General features: G+C 41.1%; 1 protein-coding gene and 1 non-coding gene across 2 annotated transcripts in view; both read right to left on the bottom strand.

Moving 5' to 3' along the window:
* The window catches only part of TP53BP1 (tumor protein p53 binding protein 1), a 67814-nt gene extending 63593 nt beyond the window's left edge, over positions 1-4221 (bottom strand). The window contains 4 exon segments of the mRNA NM_001206397.3: positions 2752-2836; positions 3066-3159; positions 3368-3552; positions 4123-4221. Of these exon segments, the coding sequence (NP_001193326.2) occupies positions 2752-2836; positions 3066-3159; positions 3368-3552; positions 4123-4129 (371 nt within the window). The 5' untranslated portion in view covers positions 4130-4221.
* On the bottom strand, positions 463-559 carry MIR3432A-1 (microRNA mir-3432a-1). The gene has a single exon (NR_037521.1). It is a non-coding gene; the product is annotated as a microRNA mir-3432a-1 (primary transcript).
* Positions 4222-12390: the final 8169 nt, after the last annotated feature.

Here is a 12390-nt window from a genome sequence, read left to right on the forward strand (position 1 = left end):
GCCCCAGGATTGAAAGCATGGCATTTTAACCACTGGACCACCAGGGAAGTCCCGAGGATGGTGCTAACTACCGGTTGCCGGGGGTTCACGTGCAGGTGAAGGGGATGGATGTGGTTGTAAAAGGGCAACACTAGAGCTCCCTGTGGTGTTGGAACTGTTTGCATCTTGGTCACAATGGTGGATAAACCTACACAGACAATTGAGCAGTATACAAATTACACACACAAGTACAAGCAGAACTAGAGAACTCTGAATCATTTCATTGAATTTTAGCAATGCTGATATTCTGGTTGTGAAATTATACTATAGTTCTGCAAAATGGTATCATTGGGGAAAACTGGGAAAAGTATACAAAAAAATCTCTGTGCCATTTCTTACAAAAGCATGTGAATCTATAATCATCCCGGGACGTCTCTGGTGGTCCAATGGCTATGACTCCACACTCTCAATGCAGCGGACCCAGGTCCAATCCTTGGTCATGGAACTGGATCCCACAAGCTGCAACTGAGAGTTTGCACACCACAACTAAAGATCCCGCACACCATGACAAAGATCGAAGATGCTGTGTGCCACAGCCCTGACGAAACCAAGACCCAGCGTGTCCAAATAAATAAAAATAAATATTCATCATCATCTCAATTTTTTAAGCATTTAACAGAAATAAAAATATCTTCAGCATATTTTACAACGCTTCATGTTTAGGACCAAAGGCTTACATCAGCAAGACAACAGATAAAGAGAGGAAGATCTTTTGGAATTTTATGATGTATAAAACTCACAAGCAGCTTTTCAAAATGTCTGCTGTAACGAATAAAGACAACATAAAGAGATCAGTACACATGTGTTTTCTAGAGCTTTCATTGTTTTGGAATCAACCCCACATTCTTTGCAGTTTCGTGGCCTTTTCACATGCTGTTCCCTCTTTTTGGAAAGTTCCTCCTCCCACATGCCACACTTCTCCCCATCCCTTCAACTATGCCTAACAAATTCGTATTTATAATTTACATCATCTTCTCAAAAAGGTTTTCCCTTATCCCCCAGATTAGGTCATATATCCTATTTTTCCCCTGTTTACAATGATCACAATTTTCACTGAATAACTATTTATGTAATTATTCAACATATGTCTCTATTAAAGTGTAAACTCCATGATGGCAAAGATGATTTAAAACACCCGCCACAGTGCTTGCACGTTTACTGAATGTAAGCATTCAAGTTTTTTTTCTTTTTTAAAGAAAGAGCAACATGTTCATGCAAAAATGGAAAAGAAGTAGCATGAGAATTCTCAAAACAGTACCATCCATTTATAACAACGGGTACGCACGCATTCTGTCCCCAGTGGTTCAAACCCGGGTCCTGAGCCACAAAAACATAGATAAGCCTGGCACGTGGATCCTAAAGAGGTATCAGAAAAACTTAAACGCCTACAAAAAGCAAAGAAAGGTAACATAAATGATTGAAGTGGTTGGGTTTAAGAACAAAAGCACAAGCCCTAGGAAAATGAAAAAAAAGAACAGCTGGCCTCAGTGTCCAGGTACAACAGTGAGTTACAGGCACTATGACAGACCACAGCACTCATGTCCCATCTAAGCAGAGACTGGCTGCTACTCACAGCTCTAGCCAACTGTTGCCAATAATACAGCAGTTGTGTTACTTCTGAACTAGTAATCCCAGAAACGGGAAACTGAAGTTCCATGTGAAATTTCCCTATTTTTAAATTCTATCAATTAATTCAAATATATTTTAACAACCATGTATGGGCCAACTAGAACCCACCTGCAGGCCAAAGTAACTCCACCAATTTGCGGATTGATCTAAAGTGTCCAATTGATGATTTGAAAGAAAAATTTTAAATGCAAACACAGAGTATTAAATAGAACACATACACACAAAAAATATTTATTTTTGAGATAAAAATCGTAGCCTTTCACCCCAAACTAACATTCTCTTAACAACCTCCCTTTTCTATTCCACCACTGTAAAACTCTTGCATTCTTCCTTGATCTTAGAAGAATTTGGGCGCTGAATAATCATAAAGAAAGAGAGGCACTTGAGTTACAAGGACTCAAAACCCAGGTCTGCCACTTACTAGCAATATATTCTAGTGTAAGGTTTTTAACTTCTTTGCCCGTCACTCCCCCCTACTAAGTAACATAAATGATTGAAGTGGTTGGGTCTAAGAACAAAAGCATTCAGTAACAGAAGTAATGCAATGTGTTCATTATACAACTCTTTAAGGATGAAATTAAATGGCAGTATATATCAAACATCCAGACTAGTACCCAACAGAGAGGATAAATTCACAAATGGGCAATGTTAAAGATTTACAACAGACAAAGTAAAAAGTGAATACTGTTAAGAGTATGAATTAAACATTCTTGAGTCTAAAACTGGTGAAGATTCTTTGGTTGGTAGGTAGAAACCATTCCTAACTTTTGATAATATATCTTAATTTTTTTATTATTTTTCCTATTAATAAGTCATATCCAAGCTAAGAATGAGGAATTCTTATTTTGTTTCACACGCACAAGACAGATCACAATTTGAATAATATAGGTGCAAAAAAGTTGCTACCTTCGCAAAAGAGATTCCAGCTTAAGTACCAATAGAATGCTAGTTAAAACAATCCTCAAATCAAATTTCCTGCTCCACAAAAATAAATCCTTTTATCCTTAGGGCAAGACAACAGGCACAGATAAAAGAACTGATCCATTAATGCATTTAAATAAATTCCTCCAAACACTAATATACCTGCTTTTCCTATTTGGCTGAGGTAACTGTTCAATGACCTGACTGATGGAACCACGTGTGTCCAAATGAGAAGAATCCAGAGAGTCTGAAAAAAATAACTGGATATTAGCACAAAAGGCATTCACCACCAAACTTTAATACAAGTTCAGGAATGTGGACAATACCAATCTAATCAGCTGTATTAGAAAACCAACCTTGTGCGTACCTACTACACACCAGACACTGTGCTAGACTTCCTTACACACCTCACCACAATTACATAATATTTAAATCTACCCAACTCCAATATGAGCACCCTTGCAAAGGGATCTCACCTGCAGCTTTGTTTTCTTTCAGATGCTCATTGAAGCCACTCTTACTGTCTCCTTGTTCTTCTTCAGCTGTTTGCTCAGTATTGGACTCAACATCCTAAAAAATACACATGCACAATATACCCACTATATATGAGATAATCCAAAATGAGATATATTTTTATGAAAATATAGATTTCATTTTCCAACCAACTTTACCCAAAAGATAGTGATCTCCTAAGTACTTACATTTGCAGGCTGGTCTAGATTAGGGGTGGGGTGGGGTGGGAATCTACTCAATCATTTCCAAGCAACCTATCACTCACCAACACAGGGTTCTCTTTGTGCGTCTGAAGATTAGGAAGGTGTCGAGCTAGCACACTGAAGTGAGAACCAGAATCATCTTCTAGAACCTGGCTTTCAGGCTGAGAATCTTCAATTATCAGGCAAGGAGTGTCTTGCTGAGAGAAATCTGAATCCAACTGACTTCCAGTAGGGTCCATCTGCTCCCCTGGAATGGAATAACAAAAGATCAGTTCCGTGTAACCTACTAGCCTTCCTCACGCAGTCTGAGCTTAAAATAATGAGGCAGTTAAGTACGAGACTTGGAAAGGGGGACGAGTGTAGGACTCTTCCTATTACAACATTGTACATAAGCACTTTCCTGTCATACCTGCCACGGCCCGATTTCCTCTTGCTTACAATCAGCCTGCCTACCCTTCTCTCCCCTTCCATCACCTTCGCGTAGACACCCTTTCCCCTCCTTCCTAACCTCTACTCTCCCCGCCCCTTTTTTCCATCCCCCACAACTCTCCCTACGTCCTTCAGGCGCCTCTACCGCTCCCCAAAAAGCATCTTTGGAAAACCTCTGATCGTCTGAACCCCTACAGCCGTTCCTGCTTCCTCACGACCACCCGGGTCTTCCTAGCGAGTGCTACCCCACCCCCTCCTTGGGGCCCTCCAACCCTTCCCCCGTCACCGCCGCCATGCTTGCCACCCCGCCCCCTCCGGTTTGCCACCCCTTCAGACGCGAAGCCCAAGCCTTCAGAGCCGACTACTCCCCCTTTTCCCCACACAGTACCAGGCATCCCGGCGGGAGGTCCCTCGCTCTCGTCCTAGAGGTTTCCGCACGCTCCCCAGGTCCCTCCAGCTCTATCCCCAGGTCGCCGCTGTAGCCACCGCCGCCACCAGCCGCGAACTCCCCCTTTCCCGTCGCGTCACGCAGCATCGGCTCGCTCATTCGCTGCTGCTGCCCGCCACTCAAGAAAGGCTGTGGGTAACTGGCGACTGAGTCGGAGTGCCCCGCCCCACGTAAGAAAAAGGAACACGGCGGCGTGTTTCCATGGCAGCCTGGACTTTGCAGGCCCTCCCTCTAGTATAGCTGGAGAATGACAGTATCCTTGAACCGAAGGGACCTTGAGAGGGCATGAAATATAGTCCGATGCCTCTCCAGGACGGTTGTCTGTACCACTGCTCAGACATAAGAGAAAAGACCATTTTTTTTTATTGTTCATGCACCATAAGGCCCTACTCTCACCCTCTTGCGTGGAAAAGGTTTCCTGGTTTTCTAATAAAAGGGCAAAGAAGGATGGCTAGAATTTCAGAGCTAGTGAAACTGAAGAGAGAGAGGACTCTTCGGGGTTTGCCAGGTCAACCAGGATCCCCTTCTTAGGCCTCTACTTGAATTCAAGGGCACACATTAAATACGTCTCCACCAGTTCTTTTTTTTCCTATTTACATTGTCTGAGGGCCCTGGTAAGCCATATTTCCCCCCCATTGCCCTTTCCAGTCTGGAACATAGTTCAAGCTTCATATTTGCTTATCGGTGACCTATCTTTTATGGAATTGCAGCCTACAGAGACCATGGCCCCAGACATTTTTTGCACCTCCGTTTGAGATAACTGAGCACAGTAACTGTCGGTGATGAAGAGAACAGCTGCTGCTCTTTAACTAAATGACCTCAAAGATCCCTCCAAGCCCTGAGAGTCTATTATCCTAATTATGGTGCTAGGGTCTTATAGAGGGTGTGGCAGCTGTGACTTGTATTATTGAAGGAGGTCCCATGAGGAATATATTGTTTTGGGGAGGGTATTTTTGTTTTCTGTTTTTAATTTAAAAGGTGGTTGGATCTGAGATGGAATTCTAGCCAGAGCAGCTGTCAATAGGGAAAGCACCCAGCACTCTGCCAGGCATATACATAGTAGGTATTCAATAGGAAGTAGTTTTCTCTCTCTCTACCCCAGACTCAGAATGACTTAAGCACAGTCCAACCATGATTCTCTAATTCTGGAAAATACCCAACACTTGATATAGGCTAAGCTGAAGTGGAGCTTCGTATCAACCAATCTTCTCCCTCCTGTTATAAATTACATTGATCGTATTTTCCAAACAAAAATCAAAGCATGTCATCTGAGTATATGTTACTTGTGGGAACAAAAGGACAGACTCTTTGAAATGAAACTGTCCTGAAAAATCTAGAATCTACTGTTGCTATAACTAGAATATAATTAGGGTCCCCAGAATGTTTTATTAGTGGAACAAAAATGGAAAGGAGCATACAGAGACATATCCCACTTCTTAATCCTCAAATCCTTTATAACTGACTCCTGTCTTCCCTCCTACTCCTAGTGTAGCAGAAGACCAGTGACCAAATAAATGCAGTCCTACAAGAACCAGGTAAGGTCAATATTGACTACACTAGATAGACAAAGTGAATTCATCTGCTTGATTTGAGAGGACACAATCATGTCCTGTTGTATGCAAATTTTGACCTTGATTCCCATAAAAATTCTCCATAGTCACTATATTTTGGGTCTTTTCTGTCCTGCTGTTGCATCTTCCATCTCCAAGCAGGACATAAATAGGTAGACTTTCTTGATTATTTGACAAACAACTGTATGTGTTTATCAAAACTTACAAAACTGTACTAAAAAGGGTAAATTAAACTTCAATAAGCATGGCTTCCCAGGTGCCCCAGTGGTAAAGAATTTGCCTGCCAATGAAGGAGATGCAAGAGATATGGGTTTAATCCCTGGAGAAGGAAATGGAACCCCACTCCAGTATTCTTGCCCAGAAAATTCCATGAACAAGGAGCCTCCTGGGCTACACCCCATGTGGTTGCAAAGAGTGGTTGTGTTCAGTTAACACAACTGAGCACAAACGTGGCTAAAAATAGATAAATAAATGAGCCTGAGCCATTCCCATTACTAAATAAAACAAGACCTTTTTTAAAAAGAACTGTGAATTCCTTGTTAAGCAGGATGATAATTAAATTAATCATTAAATTTCCCAAAGAGATCAGAAAATGCAGGCAGGATGATTACCCACTGAGGCTGTGATTGATCACAGTTTGGTGATCTAAAGGCCTTTACTGACTCTTAGACTGCAAAGGACCATCAGCATATCTGCCTGTCTACAGGTGCATCTTTACCTAAGCCACCCCCAAGAAATCTAATCTACCTCTAAAGTTCTCCCAGACAAGAAAATTCCATCAAACCGCATGTTAACTCACTTTGAAGTTTAACAAACCTCATTGTCAGAAATTTTTCTTCTAATCATATAATCTGAACTCTTTATTCTAGAATTTAGAGCCATTTTCACTCATATTGTCCTTAATTGGTAATTTTAAAACCTGGACAAATTCTCCTAAGACTAGGATCATCTCAGCTGTCCCAATAATTCTATCAATCAAACAATGAACATAAATGCTACATAATGAGCTCGATAGTCTTTTCCTGAGGTCTCCTCACAGACTTCTCTAAGCAAAAGAACCCTAGATGGTTTAATACTACCTCACAGACACTATTCACCAGCCTTTATATTTGCTTCATGGTTTTCCCTGAAGCTCAGCAGCAGAGAACTTTACTGAAGATGAGTAAATTTAATGATAAACTAAAACATACCCCTTTTAAGCTGCAATATTAAATTATTACAAACTTAAATTTAACATGTAATTGATTCTGACCTCTAGGCTGTCTTCTGTTGCATGTGGACCTATACAATCATACCCAGGCATAGACCAATAGTATTGATATAATTAATAACTATATTACAGTTTTACTGTGTGTCAGGCATGTACTCTGTTTTACATTCACTATCTCACCTAAAAGCTTCATAACTCTGAGGATTACAGATGAGGACACTCAAAATTAGAGAGATAACATAATTTGCACGATGTCTCACAATCTGTGAGAACCCAGTCTAACCTCAGAGGTTTTATATATCTGATTTACATATATATATTTTATATATATGTCTCATTTATATATACATGATTGAGGAGGAACACTTAACAGAGGAATGGCAAAAGAGTTGACAAAAAACTTTCTCATTTTAGAATGTATTTTTGAGTATAAATATGGGTGTCCCTAGTGTCCTAGAAATTCATAATAATTAAAATAATATCAAGAGAAAAATAATATGGAGAAAAATGAAAAGTTGTCAACTTCCCACTCTTATGAAGAAATTAAGTCAATAAAGAGGTGATGATCAAAATGTGAAAGCAAATTGCCTAAAGTAGTCAATAATTGCCTCTGATATATTAACTTAACACCAGGCTGATATGCTTAGTGCTATGCTATGCTATGCTAAGTCACTTCAGTCGTGTCCGACTCTGTGTGACCCCATAGACGGCAGCCCACCAGGCCTTCCCCGTCCCTGGGATTCTCCAGTAGGGCCCTGCAACCCCTGCAGTGGAAGCAATCTTAACTGGTCTGTATCATCTCTACAGAAAGTCCTCCTGTTAATTTTAAGGAAGATTTTTTTTTTAAGTTTAGACCAGCAGAAAAGTTACAAAAAGAGTATAATTGAAAAACAACAGTATAATGATCTCTCAGAAACCCTTTCACCTAGATTCACATGTTGTTAATATTTTACCACATGGCTATTTATCTTTTTAATTGTGGTAAAATATGCATAGCATGAAATTTACCACTTTAACCACTTTTAAAGGTACAGTTTAGTGACATTAAGTACACTGATGTATTTAGCCTCCCAAACTGAAACTCTTATCCATCCAACACTTATTTCCCCCTTCCCCTCTCCCTTCAGCTCTTGGCAACCACCATTCTACTTTCTGTCTCTATGAATCTGACTACTCTAGGTACCTCATACAAATGGAATCATACAATATTTGTCTTTTTCTGTCTTATTTCACTTAGCAAAATATCCTCAATGTATATCCATGTTGTAATTTTAATAGCAGGTGTTAGAATTTCCTTCCTTATTAAGCCTGAATAATATTCTATTGTAGGTATGTATCACATTTTATCGTCCTTGTTCATTTTAAGCCACTTTTCAAACTTTTCCAGAACTCCAACTTTGCCACACCCAAGTACAGATGATGCCCTGAAGGCATGTTAGCAGACTCCCACCAAGGCAGCCACCTCTTTCAGGTTGCTAATTTTCCCGCTGACCAGTTAGCTGTAGGCCCTCTTACTGGCCTGAGTCTCTCAAACACACAATATTAAGCACAATTGTGACTTCAGAATTAGCTGCAATTTCCTCCCTTCCACCTTTTCAAATGTTTAACCCAAACTGCTTAATTCCACCAGAAGCTGCTTACCTGGAAACAGAGAGGTAGCTGTGGGAAACAAGAAGCTGTGGGATGAGGGGGGAACGAAATAGAATCCTCGCCTATTTGAACACTGACAGGGCTTGCCATGCTCCCTTCTCTGGCTTATTCCCTCTCCTTATAGAAATATTCAAATCACCACATCCTGGAAGCACCTCCCCTCTACTCTTCTATCAAGCTCTGGACTTTTCCTCTCTCCTTTCCCTCCAATCTCCACTTTCTCCATACTTATAACTCCATAATCCTTTACAATCTGGGTTTAATCCCCACAAATCTAGTGCCTGGAACAAAGCAGTTACTCTAAAACTGTGAACAACTGATTCTGAAATTTTCTTGTCAAGTCACCGCATTAGCTTTGGTCTCTATCATGTTTGATGGTGTTGCTGATTCCCTTCTCTTTAATTCTCATCCTGTAACCTAAATGCAAACTAACAACGGATGGATGGATAATTTAAAAAAAAAAGTGAGGTAGACAGAGAGAGAGAATGCAATACTACTCAGCCATTAAAGAAAAAATGCAATCTTGCCATTTATGACAACATGGATAGACCTTGAGGGTATTATGATAAATGAAGTAAGTCAGATGGATAAAGACAAATATCATATGATTTTAGTCATATGTGGGACAAATAAAAAATAAGTGAACAAATGAAAAAATCAAACAAACACATGAATACAGAGAACAGAATAGTGGTCATCACAGGGGAAGGGATTGGGTGAAGACAAAGTGGCTAAGAGGGTCAACTCTATAATGATAGATGGAAACTAGGCTCCCCTGGTTGGCTCAGACAGTGAAGAATCTGCCTGCAATGCGGGAGAACTGGGTTCAATCCCTGGGTTGGGAAGATCCCTGGAGGAGGCCATGGCAACCCACTTCAGTATTCTTGCCTGGAGAACCGCCATGGACAGAGGAGCCCAGGAAATAGTCTCTGTTCATGAGATTTCCCAGGCAAGAATACTGGAGTGGGTTGCCATGCCCTCCTCCAGGGCATCTTTCCAACCCAGGGATTGAACCCAGGTCTCTCACATTGCAGGCAGATTCTTTACCATCTGAGCCACCAGGAAAGCCCAAACAAATTAACTATTTTCAAAATTAAGTCACTGTAGCAAAACCTGAAGCCCCAAAATGGAAGAATGCTAAATGTTGTCTTATCCTAAAGAGCTCAATAACTATAAGACACAATAAAAGTGCTGTAGGAATGCATGCTGCTGCTGCTGCTGCTAAGTCACTTCAGTCGTGTCCGACTCTGTGTGACCCCAGAGACAGCAGCCCACCAGCCTCCCCCATCCCTGGGATTCTCCAGGCAAGAACACTGGAGTGGCTTGCCATTTCCTTCTCCAATGCAGGAAAATGAAAAGTGAAAGTGAAGTCACTCAGTTGTGTCCGACTCCTAGCGACCCCATGGACTGCAGCCCACCAGGCTCCTCCGTTCATGGGATTTTCCAGGCAAGAGTACTGGAGTGGGGTGCCATTGCCTTCTCCGATAGGAATGCATAGGAGGGAGAACTCAAAAGAAAGAATTTTAGTCATGTGGTTATAATGAATATTTAGTGAGCATTTACTGTATTCTAGGAGCCTGGCAGGCTGTGGTCCATGGGGTTGCAGAGTCAAACATGACTGAAGCGACTTAGCACACACACACAAGCTCTCTTTACTCTCCCTCCTTGCTTTATCTCATCCAGTCTCATACTGTAACTACCATTTATATACCAATGACTCCCAAGTTTATATCTCCAGCCTAGACCTCTTTCTCAAATCCTGAACCTACACCTAACAGCCTATTCAATATCTCCATTTAGATTCCAACTGATATCTCAAACTCGACATGCTTAAAACTGAATTATTTGGGTTGCTTCCATGTCTTTACTATTGTAAATACTGCAGCAGTGAACACTGAGGTGCACGTGTCTTTGTGAATTCCAGTTTTGTGCAGATATATGCCCAGGAGTGAGACTGCAGGATCATATGGCAACCCTATTTTTAGTTTTTTGAGGAAACTCCACACTGTTTTTCATAGTGGCTTCGACACTTTACATTTCCACCAACAGTGTAGGACGGTTCCCTTTTCTCCACGCCCTCTCCAGCAATAAATGCCCAATCTTTTCAACTATATCTCCACCCACTTATGCCCAAATGATCATTTATAAGAAAATCCCAGATATCATAAAATTTCATGCATAAATATTTATATGTGTGTTACAGAGAATCTTTTAAACATAACAATTAACACACCTAAAGAAAATTAACAGTAACTTTGTAATGTTATCAAATATATAGTGTTTAACTTTCTCCAATTGTTCATAATTTTACAGTTCCAAACAAGATTTGTGCATTGCATTTGGATGACACTACCTTCAGTTCAGTTCAGTCACTCAGTCGTGTCCGACTCTTTGCGACCCCATGAATCCCAGCACGCCAGGCCTCCCTGTCCATCACCAACTCCCGGAGTTTACCCAGACTCATGTCCATCGAGTCAGTGATGCCATCCAGCCATCTCATCCTCTGTCGTCCCCTTCTCCTCCTGCCCCCAATCCCTCCCAGCATCAGAGTCTTTTCCAATGAGTCAACTCTTCCCATGAGGTGGCCAAACTACTGGAGTTTCAGCTTTAGCATCATTCCTTCCAAAGAAATCCCAGGGCTGATCTCCTTTAGAATGGACTGGTTGGATCTCCTTGCAGTCCAAGGGACTCTCAAAAGTCTTCTCCAACACCACAGTTCAAAAGCATCAATTCTTCGGCGCTCAGCCTTCTTCACAGTCCAACTCTCACAGCCATACATGACCACAGGAAAAACCATAGCCTTGACTAGACGAACCTTTGTTGGCAAAGGAATGTCTCTGCTTTTGAATATGCTATCTAGGTTGGTCATAACTTTCCTTCCAAGGAGTAAGCGTCTTTTAATTTCATGGCTGCAATCACCATCTGCAGTGATTTTGGAGCCCAAAAAAATAAAGTCAGACACTGTTTCCACTGTTTCCCCATCTATTTCCCATGAAGTGATGGGACCAGATGCCATGATCTTCGTTTTCTGAATGTTGAGCTTTAAGCCAACTTTTTCACTCTCATCTTTCACTTTCATCAAGAGGCTTTTTAGTTCCTCTTCACTTTCTCCCATAAGGGTGGTGTCATCTGCATATCTGAGGTTATTGATATTTCTGCCAGCAATCTTGATTCCAGCTTGTGCTTCTTCCAGTCCAGCCTTTCTCATGATGTACTCCGCATAGAAGTTAAATAAGCAGGGTGACAATATACAGCCTTGACATACTCCTTTTCCTATTTGGAACCAGTCTGTTGTTCCATGTCCAGTTCTAACTGTTGCTTCCTGACCTGCATACAGATTTCTCAAGAGGCAGATCAGGTGGTCTGGTATTCCCATCTCTTTCAGAATTTTCCACAGTTCATTGTGATCCACACAGTCAAAGGCTTTGGCACAGTCAATAAAGCAGAAATAGATGTTTTTCTGGAACTCTCTTGCTTTTTCCATGATCCAGCGGATGTTGGCAATTTGATCTCTGGTTCCTCTGCCTTTTCTAAAACCAGCTTGAACATTAGGAAGTTCACAGTTCACGTATTGTTGAAGCCTGGCTTGGAGAATTTTGAGCATTACTTTACTAGCATGTGAGATGAGTACAGTTGTGCGGTAGTTTGAGCATTCTTTGGCATTGCCTTTCTTTGGGATTGGAAAGAAAACTGACACTACCTTAGGCCTCTTTTAATCTGTAAGTTTTTCTCTTTCTTATTTCCTGCCATTTATTTGTTGATGAAACCACATCATTT

Source organism: Bos taurus, chromosome 21 (genome assembly GCF_002263795.3).
Source record: "Bos taurus isolate L1 Dominette 01449 registration number 42190680 breed Hereford chromosome 21, ARS-UCD2.0, whole genome shotgun sequence".
NCBI classification, from domain to species: Eukaryota; Metazoa; Chordata; class Mammalia; order Artiodactyla; family Bovidae; genus Bos; species Bos taurus.